Source organism: Falco cherrug, chromosome 3, assembly GCF_023634085.1.
Source record: "Falco cherrug isolate bFalChe1 chromosome 3, bFalChe1.pri, whole genome shotgun sequence".
Taxonomy (NCBI): Eukaryota; Metazoa; Chordata; class Aves; order Falconiformes; family Falconidae; genus Falco; species Falco cherrug.
This window is the reverse complement of record NC_073699.1, coordinates 44,058,847-44,076,724: the sequence shown is the minus strand read 5'-3', so window position 1 is coordinate 44,076,724 and position 17,878 is coordinate 44,058,847. Positions and strand designations below refer to the sequence as shown.

The 17,878-nt window shown below is 41.3% G+C and overlaps 1 protein-coding gene across 3 annotated transcripts in view; it reads right to left on the bottom strand.

Annotated features, from left to right (window-relative positions):
• Window positions 1-12,292, bottom strand: part of PDE7A (phosphodiesterase 7A) — a 78,397-nt gene extending 66,105 nt beyond the window's left edge. The window contains exon 1 of one of the 3 annotated variants that reach the window (XM_055703738.1): window positions 11,262-12,292. In XM_055703738.1, the coding sequence (XP_055559713.1) occupies window positions 11,262-11,399 (138 nt within the window). In that variant the 5' untranslated portion in view covers window positions 11,400-12,292. The remainder of the gene's footprint in view (window positions 1-11,261) is intronic. The other 2 variants (XM_055703736.1, XM_055703737.1) reach the window with 2 other exon arrangements.
• Between the last annotated feature and the right edge of the window lie 5,586 nt (window positions 12,293-17,878).

Here is a 17,878-nt window from a genome sequence, read left to right as displayed (position 1 = left end):
ACAGAGGTTGGGTTCCATACAGGCCCCAAACAAACCCACCCACAAATACCTCCACAAAACTGGATGTACTTCAGGCTGCGATTCAAAATAATTCTGCCAATCAACATAATCAGCATACTGTGTGCTCTACTAAATTCAGCAGAAACGGATGGCTGAACAACTGTGCACACATGTACTCAGTCAATCCAATTTGTTTGACTTGGCAACTCAGTAACATAGAGAAAGCTATTACGGTATGACTGTCCTTGGCCTAAGACACGCTTCAGGGCAGGCTCTACAGAGTTTGAAGGAGATATCTAACAACTAGAAAATCTGGAGAAGGGAGAGAAAGAAAAAAAAAATTACTGAAAAGAACAATCCCAGCAGTTACCTAACATCACCCTGAACCACTTACAAGTATAAAACTAACATGTCTGTCTATTGTTCACTCTCACCAAGTGCTTCTAAAACCTTACTGTAAATGATAAAGGCAAGTATAAACTTTTTGATTAGAAAGATCAAGTGAAAGCAACAGATATTCCAGAAATTGATATAATTTAGTTATGATTTGCCCTGTGACTTGCCAGACACAGGACAACATAGTATCAAGTAGTACAAGGAATACTGGGGTTTTTTTTCCTCTTTTCTGAACATATGCAACACCCCCATACCCTTATTCAGTTGCCACATTTTCATATGTATCTATGTATTTTCATATATATACACATACATACACACACGAGCCTTTGAAGTATTCTAAGCAGTTCTCCAAAGACAAGACAGGATGGATCCTCATATTCTTGACACATTTCATTTGTAAACTGTAACAACCATAGCTATTTTTCAGTAAAAAAATGCAGAAAGACAACACACTTTCAGTTTCACACGAAAATAACCTTTCATTTGTACCTTATTTCTAAATGTACTATTCATATACATAAGAAAAACAAAAACTATTTCTATTTTCAAGTATATTAATCCAAATTTCTAAACAGATGTTTTATGGTTAGAAAAAGAGGAAGAAAGATTCTTTTGACTTGATGTACTTTATACAGCATTTTACAAGGACTGTTGTAAACCTTTGAAAAAATGTTTTTTTCACCAAGTTAAACCTATTCAATATCTGAAAAATACAGAAGCATGAACTCATCTAATTAAGATGAAATTAGAAATTTTGAAGTTATATGAATACTAATATATAGAAGACATGGGGTGCACGATACTTTTTCAAGAACACTAAATAGCAGAACACAGTGCATTTGAATAACACCAGGGAATTATTCAGCCCACTCTTGTTTGGGGAGAAAGCGAAACAATTCCACACAGTTGTCAGCTGCTCTGGACATTCCTCCAACTGCAATGGAAACAACTTGAGTCAGTGTTGTCACACATTGTGCTGCCTCTGACTGCACGTCCCTGCGCCTTCCCTTGCACCAACGCTCCTCAGATCCTGCAAGAACACCAGGGAAATCCAAATCAGCAGAAAATTACTGCTACAAAAAAGGAATGGGCTTTCTGCTGCTGTAGCTTGGTAAACTAGCTTTCTGCAGGGTCAGAGGAGTGCAAATGTCAGCATAAGAGGAGAAGTAAACATATGCAGCTAAAAGCAATTACTGTGCAAGCAATACAGCTTACATTTAACACCAAAAGCACCTTGGAACTATGACTGCAAATGTTAAATAAAATTCTTATCTGACAAAGAATAATTTCTGTTTAAAATAATACTAGTAATAAAAACTATGGCTCCAGCCAACAATAATCATCAACCACCACGCCTCACCAAGCACAGCATCATGAAGTGTCAAACAAGGTAGCATTAAAGAAACTGCCCTCCTGTTTTTCATGACACATTAAACCCCAAAACCATTGTACTTAACTTTAACAATCTCAGCTTGAGGAGTGTCAGAAACAAAAGCCTTCTGTAACATGTATTATTACATTAAGAAATGAGCTTAAGATGTATTCTTTAATTTATCAATCTTTGCCTCCTCCCACCCCAACCAGACCCTCTGCCACATTCATCCTGAGAATTTGACCTCCTAGTTCCCAAATCAGTGTCAAAATAATCAGATTTTTCAGTATATAGCCTCTTCCCTATAGTGTCATATGAATACAACAGTATTAAGAATAAAGAAAAAAAAAAGTCTTAAACTTCATTAGTCATAATAGTCTTTCCTACTTAGTCAACCAATCATGAATAATAACTTCTTGTCTAATCCCATCAAATCATCTTTCCTAAAAAGCTCGTGAAAATGGATTAGCCTTTCAGTGCACAGCAGATTATTTCACTTAGGACCTACTGTATCTAAAGGTGGTAGGTGAAGAATTTTAACCAAGGGCCTTTTATTAAGACACAAAGCATCCCTTCGGGCCTCAACTTAAGCTGGAGGTCACTGGCAAAAATAATGCCGTAATAGCACATGAAAAAGAAAAACTCCAAGGTAACCATAGCTTTAACCACTCAACACTTCCAGGGAAATCAAGCCTTTCTCCTCCTTACAGGAGCCTAAAACTCAATACAGATCACAGAGTACAAGTCCAACACATCCCATGCAAGCAAAACTTAAGGAATTTAGTACCTGCAATTTGCTATGTTTAACATCTAGTCTTCATTTATGGTAGGCTGCAAAATTATCACAATAATCCAAGCAACAAAGATATAAACAAAGTGATTACATTCAGAAGAGAACCAGTATCCTTTTTGAAAGAAGGGAAAAAAACTGGGGGGACAGGCCATAAAGTCCTACCATCTCCTCTGTCAATTTGTGGGCTAAATACTAGATATTTTATCTGGACAAAGATGTAATCAGTCCAAATGAAAACAAGCTAGGAAGAGCTTATTAAACATTGTTTAAGTCCAGTGAAAAGTGCAGAAATTCCTATTATCACCATGCTAAAGGAAATGGAGCTCAGACTTTACAACAGAAGAAATTACAGAATGGAACTCCATAAAGTTATTCTCTAGATCTCTCATAATAAGCAAGAACATCAAAGAAAACTCCCTGCCTTTACTTCCATTCATAGACATTTTTTATTTAACAGTTTCACACCACATTTGCAACTGTAAAAGAAACTGTATGGATTTCTCTTTGCCCAACAACAGGAAGAGCTCAATTATTGCAGCTGCTGAAATCTAAAATTCCACAGATAATCAAGGAAATTTAAGTACTCCAGACTTTACTGACAAGACCCCCACCACCACACATACGCATTCAGAAGATTACTCTTGCACAGGAACTTTAATGAAAAGTTTAAGAAAATGGAAGTGTGAGTTTATGTCTGACTAAATATGAAACCTCCACAGCACACTGTCAACTGCAATATCAATATACTGCATGTTTTAGCTACAAACATAAAGCAAGAACTAACACAGGGCAGTATCGCTCCTGCCATGACAGCTACCGCCCCTCCACTACCAGACTATACTATTAAAAAATAGAGTATTTTTTGTAAAAGCATTAACTTTTTCTCATCTAGATGTATAACCGAGTCCCTCAAGAAATCACTTGCTTGTCAGCATCTCAATACCGTATGTACCTCATTTTCTAATACAACGAAGAACCACCACATCAGACAGAGACTGCACACAAAGATGCTGTACCTTTCCTGTTCCAAGGCTGATCAGAATACTGAAGTCTCAAGCTTCCCATTATAATCTTTTCCCTCAGTCCTGGAATAGGTTCCTGTACCTTTTCCTTTTGATTTTTTTTTTCCCCCTTTGGGATAGAATTGACCTCTTGCCCTAAAGTGGGCAACAGGCTGTATTTTGCATGTATTAAATATCCAGTTTTACTCATCAGAGTAGCCTCCAGCTAGGTCTGCTATGAGGGAGGATTAAATAAATAAAAAAAAAATCACTGGTAGAGGAAACTGCCACTTTCTCTCCACATACCTCATCTGGCAGCAAGGAGTGGGACAAATAATAAAAACTTCCGCTAATACAGAACTATCTTCATTATTCTCCTTGAAGCATACTCTTTCTTATGCTCAGGCAGGCAGAGAAGGAAGGCCTGCTGCAAATTTTGGCTCCTTAATGTTTTCAGCTAGGAGTAGAGAAAAGAATTTGCTTTCTACCTTGCAATGAAAAGCAGACTCCAGGAATCTCTTTAATTATAATTACTGTGGGAGTGTGGTCAGGAAGATAATAAATCAGATTGCTGTATCACAGGTGTACAAAGCGAGGGGAAGTGGGAGGAAAACAGGAGTTAGACTGCTGTAATAGAAATAAAAAATTCTCAGGGTATGGAAGGGAGGAGGGCAGGGAAGGTAAGATAACAGCCACAAACTTATTTTTGACCCAGAAGAAAACAAAATATTTGGCTACAAATTCCTTACAATACACCTAGGACGCAAACATACAAATAAACAGTTTCCCAGCTAATCCTTACGTCCAGCTTTCCAGAACTGCATTTTTTACAATAAAATATTTTGTCTTTGGCAGGCTGCCTTGCTGGATTACATGGACTGCTTATTTACACTGCAGTTACTTGTTAGTGACATAATCAGAACAAACAGAGGAAAACTTCGCATCTAATGAAACACAAACTCTTCCAAGTTTTCCTATGAGGACTTCTGTGCATAAGACTGAACTGGAATTTGAGAGATCTAGGTTCAATTCCTGGTCCCAGACACATGCTTCCTGTAAGATCCTACATGCGTGTGCCTGCACACACCAAACATTTGTATTTGCTTATGCAAAAGAATTTTCTCAAGTAGAATTGAACATTTCATTTAGCTGTGAATGCACAAAGGACTATTTGCACTAAATGTATTAATCAGTATGATTTCCAAGATTAAGATTAAACCTCAAGTTTTTAGCATGGCCATCCTCAGTCCTTCACTTACAAGGAAAGGACATTCTAACTAACAGAACACACTACATTCTTTTAATCATATCACAAGATACATTAATTTGTGTCTTAGACACCCAACTGTACAAATTCACATGTTGAAAGTACTGATGCATGTTAAAGATTTTCACAATAAAGGACAACTTAGTTACTTGAATTTCACACTTGGGGGGAGAGGAGGGGGGCAATAATCTAATTTGAGCTGCCAGGTTACTCATTATTTCCATGTAGATTCAGTGCATTTAAGAAAGGCAAATACAACAGGTTTAGTCCAATCCAAAAGGTATTCCTTATACATGAGCCATAACCTGGCAGGACCTGAAAATACAGTCATGAATTCAAGATCCTCTATGATAGAAAATGACCGAGTACTTTCAGACACCTACAATTTTAGCAGAAAACCAGTGGAAATTTGTAGATACTGAGTGATGAGGGAAACACAAGAAAACAATAAGCCAATGGTCACTGACATGACTGCAAACTGTTCTAACAAATCATTCTATTACCAGGGCTTTTGTCCCCCGTAGGCTTTGCAGAAAATAAAAGAACTGAAGAAAGAAGGATTCAAGTGCAGATGTCCTCAAAGTTATTTTCCACATGCCAAAACAGTAGAAGAACAGAAATATAATAAAAATCATGTAATTTTCTGACACTTTAATTCATAATTCAGCATATTACCATATTGACTCAGAATTAACCCAATTTGATACTGCTGCTTTTCTCAAGCAAACTAAAAACACCCAGACATACTTAGCAAATACAAGGGTTTTTTTAAAGAAAAGCTGCGGAAACAGACATTCCATACAGAATGCTTCTAATTCCAACCAACAACCTGTATTTGTGTTACATTACTACATAGTTCATTTAGAATATTGAATATTCATATACTAATGCCAAGTTCTTGTAAAATTGTTTTACAGTTAAAATTCACGATTTCACAGCTTAAGGGGCACATAGCTACAATCTCTCTTTTCAAACAAACTTCTCTTTAAAGACAGCATCAGAAAATTGAGATTCATACAAAGCACAAAACACACTATTACACAATCTGGACAACAAAGAATTGACTTCTGGTGATTTAAGACAATTTAATTAATGGGGACTTTAAAGAATTATTCTGCTTAGATATTACATAGGCAACTATAGGCCATGAAATAAGCTGCTATGACCTTTTGCAGAATGAAAGTACCAATGTTGCATTACACTACAGCATATGAAAAGTTAATTGGTCATAAAACTCAAGAGAGCATTTTAAAAATGAACTGCCACAAAAAATTACATAGTGCATGAAATGCCCATCAGAACTTGTCCATGCTATGCATAGCCGGAGTCAGTCTCTGCCTCTCATATTAATAGATGCAATCTCAGCAACCAGACACAATAAATACAAGACGAAGGGTATGGCAAGCATAGCAGCAACACACAGAATTAATTCGAGTCTAGGAATCACAGCATGAAAATTATTTCATTATTTTAACTTGTTAATTATTCATGCAGCAAAGATACAGGAAACAGAAGGAGAAAGGTAATAAAAGACCATGCAACTGAGAAATGCTGATTAGAAAGGTACAGAAGAGTTGTGCAAAACAGCAGATGAGCAAGAAAGGAGTTTAAGGTAACGTTCCACAATCAATAGCAGGCCCATCCTAAGGCATTCCTTCTGTCTCCCTGCTGCTCGTTACTCCTGGTCTTCTAGCATGGTGGCATACTGCTTCCTCCTTACTAACAGGCACAATCATTTGTGAAACTGTACTATGAGTCAGCCAGGGCTGAAAAATAACCTGACTGGAAAAAAAAAGTTGACACAACTATGAAGAAAATGCAGGAGCAAAAATGAGCAGCTGCAAGGGAAAAACAGGTCATGCCAACACTTCTCCCAGCAAAAAGGTGCAACTGTGGGATTAAAGACGAATGCCTATGTTCAGATCATAAAAATATACCTCCCAACTATGTCTTGTAACTTACAATGTTACATGAAGAGCAAAACATGTTTGGATCACATCAGGTGACAAAAACTGAAAAAAAAAGAGGAGTTGCACAGCAAAGGGTGGCCAAAACACCTGGCTCACATTCAGAATACATTTTTTAGAGGAAGCATGTACCTTTCACTGAAGAATCCACCAGTGCAGTATACTACCAGCTGCTCTTAGTGACTTTTTCCCCACTACATCATCGTTAAGTCAAATCTAGGATTCCGTGTGCACAATCTAGTCCACTGCTCAGGTATATATCACACACAGAGTCACAAAGCATGATGCTATATTGCTTAAATGCATGAAATGGAGATGCAGTAGAGGGATCATGAACTAGGTAATCAAATACCAGGTAGCAGTACATGGTACTACCTGGTACACAGTAATACTTGGTACTTCAGTTAGAGACTTAGTACCTACATTTCTCAGATTCAAATGGAGTCTTCTGTTATCTGTTCCATTCCCTCTTCATGCAATTTCATCCCTAGAAGATAACTTCCTTTACCACCACCAAAGTCAAACATTTAAGGACAGAATGGCCAAAACTACATCTTTACTTCTATTCAGACACAGCTACTAGGTATCACTGATGCCATTTTTGGAGGCACTGAAGAGAGCGTAGAACCAGTTACAAGGTAGACTGATAGAAATGAGTCAAAAATAGCAGGTTAGGCCAAAGCTTTCTTACTTGTTTGTGGTATGTGTGTCAACTGAACTTGGGGGGGGGGGGGGGGGGTAAAGGCAGAGGGTGCAACACAGGACACAGTCTAAAAGTGCTCACAGCCACTTTTGTAAAGTGGTTTTCATTATAAACCCTTATTCATTAAAAATAATCGGACTAAAAATTTTCATATAAAGCACAATTTTAGAAACACTTTTTTACTTCTATTAACAACAGGAGTTAAAAACCAAATAAGGCAAAGTATCCCAAAATTTTCTTCTGAAAGCCCAGCTTTAATTTTAAAAATGTCATTTTGTAACATTTGGAACGAACACCCTGAACTTATGATCCAAGGTACTACTTAACATCCACTTGATCTCACAGCGAACTTATCCCATGAGTGTGAAATGTCCTACTTGCTTCAACAGTTACCCATTCAAGTGCCCTTAAAAACAGCTTTTCACACTAGCATTTAAAATTATTTCATGTTGAAAGACAATTATTAACCCAAACAATTCTATAAACCCATACAATAGCACCTTTTCGCTTGACTGGACTTGAACAATAAATATCACAAATAACCTCTAGGTAACCAATGTCACTTTTACTATTTTTTGTTGTTAATACTTTGAAATTCAAGACAACTACAAAGAAATAATTCATACATAAAAAGAAAATTTCAAAGAGAAAAGAAATAAGCTTTTCTCTACATTTACTGGGGATGGTAAAAGGTGTACAACACCACAAGGAAGATCTAAACTCAGTACTAGGAAAGAACTCTCCTATGGCAGGAACAGTTAAGCACTAAGCCAAGAACTGTTGTCTAGTGACATTGCATAATTTCTATTATTTGAGGCTTTTATGGGTTTCAAAAGCTTAGCAGTACCATCCTTTCCTTTAAATCAGTTCTGCCAAAACTTCAATAAGCCTATTTTATTCAATGAGATGGCAGGCAGCTGCCCAGTTTCCTGCTTGTGTTAGTTTTCTGCTGTTTTGGTTAACTGAATCAGCAAACACCTGACAAGCATCAGAGATGGCATAAAGGAAGTAGTAGTAACACATGCCCAATGTCAGGACTTTAACCTTCAGCAATAATGAGTTATGTCAGCTCACCACATCTCATAAGACTGTATCTTAAAAAACAGATTAAGTAAACAGATTAGACAAACATCTGCTAATAATACTGTAAGTACAATTTATCCTTCCTGAGGCTGAGAGGAATAGACCAGAATTCTTTAGACGATTTCCAGCACCACTCTATTCAAGCTTTAAAAAGCAACACATAGCCCATTTTGAATCCATTTAGTGAAACTTTAAGTGAAATTTCAGTTTGATGATTTGTTAATACATTAAAAGAGATCGATATTTGCCCATTTAGCATTGTCACAATTAAATGCTATGTTTAATGTAGCATGCCTTTGTCTCAAATCAAAAATGTCTTATGCCTCATCATTTCACTTTCAATCTATAAGTGGTAATTCAATTTGCAAGGCCTTACATTTTTTAAGGAAATCTGCCAAATGTGTATTAACTGTAAAATGCTGGCTGTACATACCAGCTTCTTGAGTCTGCTGATACACATGTCCAGTTTTACTCCTATTGCTCAAAGCTAGCCTGAGCAGAAGACTGAAAATGACAGACTGGTAAGGGTGCAGACTTTGCACAGCAATGGAACTGGAATACTAGGGAGTCTTACAGGAGACCTGCAAGGTGAAGTTAAGTTCAGAAGTTACGCAGAATCATTAATCTCACTGGTGATGCTTCCTAGTCCATCATTTACACTGGCTTGTGATTACATGTCTGGTAAACATTCACAACCTGTTTGCAAGAGACTTTACCTTTTTTTTTCCTCCTTTCCCTAAAGACAGCAAAGCATAGCTGTACTCTAATCAGCTGGCTGATATTAGCGAAGACTTCCTCACTTAAATATCCTAATTCCCTTTTATTAATGCATAAACTTACTTCTCTGCTTTACTCAAACAAAATACTTGGCCAAGCATACATATAGTTTTCATTTTCTTACAAGTTCTTGAAGAACCTCTCCCTGTGATCTACTAATATACCTGCAGCAAATGGTCAGAAAACAAGGAATTCATTGAGAACCTTGAAAGTTGGAAAAAAATACTTAAATGTCAACACCATATTTAATTTGATAAGCTTATATACACTTCATGCATCACCTGCTGTGGTGACCACGCAGAAAAGAATAAATAAAATACATCACCTTGACCATTTCGTCTATTTCTTTTCCCAGAAGACTGTTTCAAACAAGAGACACTCTTACTTGCACAGGACAAAACGTGCCACGTTAGGTTGGACTTTCAAGAAGCCTTATATATATGGAAAATTCACCATCACTAAGTACAACTCAGATCAAGCAGTACAAATGGAAAACATCCTAATCTAGCTGCTACACAGAAAACTAATTTCTCATAAAAATAAAGTTTTTGTCAATTAGTACATTCTTATTTGGGGAAGGGAGGGTTGTCAACATATGTTCATCTTCATTTGCTTACTAATAATTATTTCCATATGCATTCAAACTCCTGGTCATTAGCACAGTATTTTGCTGATTCTTCCTTCCTAAATATACACATGCCTAACGCTCACACAGAGACACACAGCTTCACTGCTACCAAACCAGGGGCAAAGCCAAAAGAGACTGGTAACTCTGTATTTTCTATACATGCATAAATGAAACAGAGCAAGTCATGAAAAAGCAGAATAACTTAGTAAGACACCCCAAGAACATAAATAACAAGAAATGACCATTACTCCTGTAAAGAGCAAACACAACATCTTCTGTAAAGGACAACATACATCAGAGCACTGAAACAGACCTTTCAATCTAAAGGCTATAGGAAATACCTAGAAGCCAAAACCAGCTGACTTTCCACCAAAACACATGCTTTCCACCATAATTCCAAATTTTCTCCAGAGACTTCAGCCAGAATAGAATTTTATCACAGTTTGCTGGGAAATCATGCTAATGCATATTCAGAAATTTAGGGCAGCGTTCACCCCTCCCTTTCTGTCCTGATATTTATAACGACCCTTTTTGTAACATTTCCAACACGATCTGAGGAAACAAAATCCAGCATAGTTCATCTTGTGACTGATGTAATGTGGGCAGGGAACAATACCGTGGAAATGAAAAAGCCAAGGATCTTTGTCTCTTTCTAGATGGATTGCCAAGTCTTAATAGTTGGAGGGAGAAATGGCTTAGCATCCCAAATAAAACACTGCAGTGCATGTTCATTATTACAGTAAAGTCACTGCAGCTTTTGGCAACCCCGCAGGAAACTTAGACCCTTCAAAGAAAGCCAAAGCTAAAAAGCTAGAAAACAGCCCCAGTTTAAAAATTACAGAAGAAACAAATAGTTGACTGGCTCTGGAAATAAACCCCAAGGAGTCCAGCGCTCGCATTGCAACCAATGCCAAAAAGATAACCTCGACAACAACTAGCCATAAACCTATAAAACGCTGCATTTTCTCGTCATCGCCACCGGTATGTGGTAGCGGGCAGGGAAGGCACGACCGGCGGCTCCGCCGGGGAGGCAGGCAGGCCGCTCGCCCCTGCCACCGCAGCCCCCCGGCCGCCCGCGGGGACAGCCCCACCGCCCCGCGCCGCCACACCAGCTCCCCGCCGCCACCGAAGCAGGCCCTGGCGCCCGGCAGCGGCACGGCGCGGTCTGGCCGGGGCCGCCCGCCCAGGCGGGGACCCGCGGGACGCCGAGCCGGCGCAGACCCCCCAGCCGCGGAAAGGCGGGAGCCGGAGGGCCCGGTGGCCATGCCTACCTGCGAGAGCTGCCGGGGGTTGGGGCAGCCGAAGAGCGCGGAGCTGGAGCTGAAGCTGATGGCCCCTCTGCGGCTGAGGACGTGCTGCGGCACCGGCCTGTCCAGCGGCAGCACCGGTAGCTGGTAACATACTTCCATCGAAGAAGCCTCCGTGCGCCGACCCGCCGCAGGGCAGCGGCCTCGCCCGCCGCCGCACCTGCCCGCGCAGGGCTCGCCGCAGCGGGGCGGCGGGGGGAAGCCCGCGGCAAAAGCCCCGCGGGGCCCGGCGCCTCCTCACCGCCCCCGCACCCCCCGGGGGGTCGGGCCGGGCCGCGCCGGGCCCCGGACCTTTGTCCTCCGCCGCCAAAGCCTGGCGGGAACCGCCGCCGGGAGCGAGGGGGAGGCGGCGAAGCGGGACGCCTCTGTCAGCGCCCGAGGCGGCGAGTCCCGGCCCGGAGCCCGGGGCCGTCACCGCTCCCTCGGCCTCGCTGCCGCCGGCGTGAGCCGCTGTCAGCCCCGCTGCCAGGCGCCGCGCATGGAGGCGAGGCCGGCCAGGGGGGGCCGCTTTGGGTGAGACACACGCCGCGCTCGCCCCTATTGTCCGGCACGGCCGGGAGGAGGAGGAGGAGGCGCCGCTGCCGCACGGCCCTACTCCGCCGGGGGGAAGGGGCAGGGCCCTCAGCGAGGGGACCCAGGGGGGAGGAGGAGGAGGAGGAGGGGGAGGAGGAGGGAGAGGGAGACGAGGAGGAGGAGGAGGGAGGGAGGAAGCCTTCGCCCCGCCCGCCCCCACTCGGAACAGCCCCGAGCGCACTGGCCCAGGAGGAGGCACAAGCCCGACGGACTCTGCGTGGGTCGTGCGAGTGGCGACACGCAGAGCGTCATCACGTAACTACCCACTCTCCCCTGCCGCCCGCCCGCCCGTGCGCAGCAGCAGGGTGGCTCGGCGGCGCCAGCGGGCCCCGCGCGCCGCGGCGGGCGCATGCGCGGTCCTTTTCGCGCCTTCGGTGACGGGCGAGGCCGGGGCTGAAGCCGGCGGGGGGACGGGCGGGCTGGGTTGCGCCGCGCCACGCCCCGGGCCGGCCGCGCTGACCGCGCCGGGGCCGGAGGTGCAGCCGCCTCGCTGCCTCCCTGCGCCTGCCTGCCTGCCCGCCCGCCTGCCTGCCTGCCCCCGGCTGCCGGCGGGCTGAGCACGTGCCGTGCCCGGCGCTGCTCGGGCGAGGCCTGCGGGGACCGTGGCCGGAGCCTCTTGGCGGAGAAGGCGGTCGTGGGGGGATTGGCTCGGTGCCCTCGTTCTCTGCCAGCCCTCGGTTCCCCCCCGCCCCCAGGGCCGAGGGAGCCTTGCTGAGGGCGCTGCGGGTTTCCCCGAGCGGGAGCTGCCTCTGCCGGGCGGTATGGCCAGCCTCGAACGCCCGGCTACTGGAAAATCAAGCACAGAAAGACAGTTTCGTTTAAAATGCTTTATCTGTCGAAAGAAATACACAGAGGAGTTTGCTTTTGAATTATTGCTGTTCATTTAAGAGTGTGGAGGGGTGAGTTTATGCAAGATGCAGAAGCAAAACCGTGCAATTTTTCTTAAGTTAAAAACCAGGGTTCCTGGAAAACCACACAATTTGGGAATTGGACGTCAAATAATTCATGAGATTATCTGGTCCATAGCTATGTGCATCACATTAGCTGGGACACTCAGAACTAAACTTTGTTTTTTAGGACTAAGCCTCCCTTTGTCTCTTCCTGCAGCTGCTTTTTTTCCATCCTTTCATATTTTTTATTTCTCTGTCACACAAAAAATCCTAAATATAGCATGATAGGTAAGGGAACATTTCTGTTCTTTGAATAATATATGAAGTACCTGTACCCACTTAAAAATCAGATTTTGCAAAATGATTCATATGCTTTAATTTTGCATAATACATTGTTCTTTTAAGTGCTTGCTTACTGGCAGAAAGGTTTAGATTTCACATGATAACGGTTATTTATAGGTAATGACACAGCTTTGGAGGAACCCATTTGGAAAGAATAGGTGGTTTGTATGGAGGATTTTCATCTGAACTAGTTGTTGAAGCAAGAAGTTTTATACATGTGAACTGATGGCCATTTTACTCTGAGCTCTGAAGTGAAATGAACCTCATTCTTCTGCAGAACTGCAGTCCCACATTGTCTCATGGATAGCCACAAGGATATCTGTACACATGAGAGAGGACGTTGGATCAACTGCCTCATCCTAAAGGCTTTCTTCAGCTTTTTTTCTCCCATTTCTTGAAATAAAAATGTCACAAGCATTCACAATATGATTTTATAATGTTTGCATGAAATAATTCAAAATATAATAAGCAAATAATAATTCAAAGTAAAATAACGTACTCAGCCTTTTATTTTTTCCAGCAACTAAGGTATGTCAGGTTTTCTTCCACATTCTTTGACAGTTTACTTATATTTGGCCTGCTTACATTAAGTCAACAGTGCATTTAAGTTACTGATAGAACTCCACCAGTTTCACTGGAGGCAGGATTTCCCTCCCTCATTCATTTTTCAAAATTACTTTTGGTTCTTTCATACTAATACAGGATTAGTTTTCTGTACTCGGGTAAGATGGATTTTTACTCTAGTCAATCTAAAATTCATTATATGAACAACAGATCATGTTTTGTGGGGGGAAAAAAAGAATACTTTCACTGAACATACATAGTATACATTTCAATCCTACAAGGTCAAACTATAAATAAAGATTATCAATAATAGGTTTCATGGTTTCTATCAGCTTGATGTACTTTACATCTGACTGGTTGAAACTAATTATTTAAGGTCTTATTAGCATTTGGTGTGAGCCAGTATATTCTTAAAATAATGTAATCAGCATTTTCCCTCGCTAATAATCAAGTTATCTTTGATCTTTAATTAATGTTTATGTAACATTTTTAAGGAATCTGAAATACATTATTACAAAGTAAGCATATATTTTCCAGGCAGTGACTGATTCCATAGGTGTTCTGCTTTCAGGACACAAATTACTACTTTTAGTAAATACAGAAGTTATTAAAATTAGCCAAGTGATGATTTCTTGTACAAGTTTATAAGGAAGAATCCTACCTCAGAATGACAGACAAAGCCTTAGAGTTACAGCATAAGTGACATATTTTCAGCCTAAATAATGTTTCAGCCTAAATAACGTTTGTTACAAAAAGAATACACATGCCATGGCCGTTCTGTCTGCTCTCTTGTCTTTCTGCAAGTTATCATACAGTCATCATAGAATCACAGAATGGTTTGGGTTGGAATATGACCTTGAAGATCATCTAGTTCCAAACCTCCTGCCATGGGCCGGGATGCCTTCCACCAGACTGGGTTGCTCAAAGCCCCATCCAACCTGGCCTTGAACACCTCCAGGGATGGTGCATCCACAGCTTCTCTGGGCAACCTGTTCCAGTGTCTCACCACCCTCATAGTGAAGGATTTCTTCCCAATAGCTAATCTAAAAATACCCTCTCTCAGTTTAACGCCATTAGCCCTTGTTCTATCACTACGTGCCCTTGTAAGGCCTGTAGGCCCCTTTAGGCACTGGAAGGCTGCTATAAAGTCTCCCTGGAGCCTTCTCTTCAGGCTGAACAACCCCAACTCTCTCAGCCTGTCTTCACAGGAGAGGACCTTATAGTACAGGAAAGAGGATTCTATTTATTTTAATTTTATTTTTGTTTAGAGTTTTTTCAGAAGTACAGCAGCACCAAAGTGTTCATCTAGAGCATTTTGTTTGAATTGTTTTCCTTGTGAACCATGGAGTTTTTTGAGCACCACATTGCTGCACTTCTTAAATGCATTATATGACATCATGAGGTGCCATAGGTCATCCATGTAAGCCCTGTGGCTTCTTTATCATGGCAGATACAGAACAGATTACACATCAGAATGTATTCCAATTTAGGGAGCATTAATAAAGTTTCAATGATTCTTTTCCCATTTACACTTAATGTCTTTTACACATCATTATTTTCAGGGTGTTGTCTACCAAGAAAGAAGCGTTACTGATGGCCAGATTTATTACGAAGAGGGGAATTCAAGTGAAACAGGGGAGATGGAAGATCAAAAAGTCGGAGTTAGTTTACTTTCCTGGTTACTGTGAAAAGAGGATGAAATCGCATGAGTACTCCAGCAAAACATTCTGCTGGGCTCACCAAACGGCACGGAGTGCCACTCTGGGGCACAGCCAGCAGAACTGAACAGTCTGAACAGAAAGGGATGCTTTTCCCATGTTCTTGTACAAAATGGAAAATAAGGATCCTCAAAGGCGTAACATACTTGTACTTTGAAAACACTCTGAGAACACAGAAAATATTTATTTGTACAGGTACACAATCAAGGCAAGCACAAGAGAGATTTTAGCTTCTTACCTGGAGAAGTTACATGGTATAAAAGGCAGGGTTATTTCTATAGAAAGGAAAAAGGTCTTTTCATTTCTTACATCCTCAGTAGCTGCGTTTTTAAACATTGTTCTCTGGCACACGATCAGATAAATCCTTTTTTTCCATCCAGAGTTTCTGTCTGACTACTATATATTTCCACAGGACTTCTAGTCATCTGACAGAGTGGTTGAAGCGTAGTCCTGTCCCCATTTGGTGTGTCCCTTCCCTCTGCCTTGCCCTGGATCTGTGTTGGACTTGTTTGAATTTTTGTGGTAATATGACAGTCTTGACTTGCCATCCCCTGCACCCCCAGATCATTTTCTGCAGAACTTTAAGCCATCCTCTCAGTATGTTTGTCTTTGCTGAGTGGGATAATTTGCATTTGCCTTTACCCAAATGCATTGTGATTTCCTCAATCCATTTTTTTCAGTCAGTCAAGACTGAATACTAGTCCTGTTCTTCAATATACTTGCAGTCTTTTCTGGCTCTTTGTCATCTGTAAATTTCATAAGCATGCTCTGAAAAATAGTCAGGTCAACAGTGAAAATTCTATGAATGAGAGAGTCCAAGATCTTGAAGAGACCGGAAGAATGGAATTTGGTATATCCTGTCAACCGTTGCTAACTCCTCTGGTAATGGTTTCCAATAATTTTTGCACCCATATTGCAGTAGCTTTATCTACTCTATGTCCCAAGTTCATCATTCTGACTTTAGAGGTTTAACCTAGAGAGTAGTTGCCTAAGGCTAATTTCATAGTCAATAATTAAGGGAAAGACAGCAGGGCATTCAAGTAGTTCCCTGAAGTAGCCTTTCTCTTCACTGAAAAGAGGGAACACAGCACAGCCTTTGTCATAATTTAGATGTTTCAGTTTGTGTCTGTGAAGTCGATCAGGTGAAGTGGGATACGTGATTTTGTTTATGGTAGTATTGGGGTGGACCACGTAGAAGGGCAGCGTCGGTGAAGAGGAGCTGTCATGTGTACCATGTTCCCATTAGCTGCAGGTTTTGTCACTCTGCTGGAGAGGCAGATTAAGTTCGTTTGACTTGCCTGGGCAGACTGCTTGTTTGCTTTTGCTTCAATTTCTGGTGTTTTGAATATCATATTGAAAACTATTTAGAATATTTTCAATATTTGTAATGACTTCAATTTCACTAAACTGACATTGGCTAATGGACACATACCAATTCTGTGCCAAAACCAGCAAGCTGGAACAGAAGTTTTTAACTTTTCAAGAGTGCTCCCAGAGGATTTCAGTTTTTCTTTGCTTCCAGCCCTAAGAATCCCCCTCCATGCTTAATTTAAGACTAGCGTTTTACTGACAAGTTATAGCCTCCAGGAACAGGGACTGACTGTGGAAACAGGCTACCAAAAGTCAGTTCTGCACCCAGCTGCAGACTATCAAAGTTGTAATATTGGTTCAAACACAGGTTTTTCTGACTCCACTGAAGATATTACAGGGAAAAAACAGCATGAAAAGGTGAATCTTTTCACACTGTTATTTTTTCTTAAATGCATGTCTAGAAAACTTGTTACAGTGCACACAGCTTAAATGGTCTCAGCCATTGAAGTTCTGGATTTCTCAGTGAGTACAGTTGTCTGGACAAAAATCCTCATACTACAGTAGCATTAAAGAGACTAAGGGCATTGGTGTCAGCATAAGCCTGTACAGAAAGCTTATCTTTGTGCCATTTTTACAAGCCTAATAACAGCTGATGAGGAGAATATTTTTAATATCAGAGTGGGAGGATATGAGAACCCCAGGTGCAGTTTCAGAGGTGCAGCTTACAAGTTTAATGGTGTTATTAGAAGCTGAAAATTCACAGCTTTTTATCTTGGTAATGGAAGTGGGTTTGGACCCCTATGAACAGATGTTACACACATTTGCCAGCTGAATCATTTTTTAATGTACCGTTCAACTTACAGAACCTGGTAGCCTCCATGATAAGCTGTAGATCATCAATCACCCATTCTGCCTTTAGAAAATGTAGTGGTTTATTTTGGCTTGGTTTTGTAACGTTTTTTTAATGTTTTATGTGTTGCCCCAATACCTCATTAAAATTGCACATCCTTTCTAGATTTCTTTAAATGAAGGTGTAATTTTCAGCACAGTCTTAACCAGGATATTTTAAAGCAATTTTGACTTGTATTTTTTTTAAAAAATAAGCCGTCCATAATTAGAGCCTGAGAGTTAGGTTTGAATTTGGAAGTTGTATTTAGGTTCAAAAGTTTGCTGGTGTCCCACC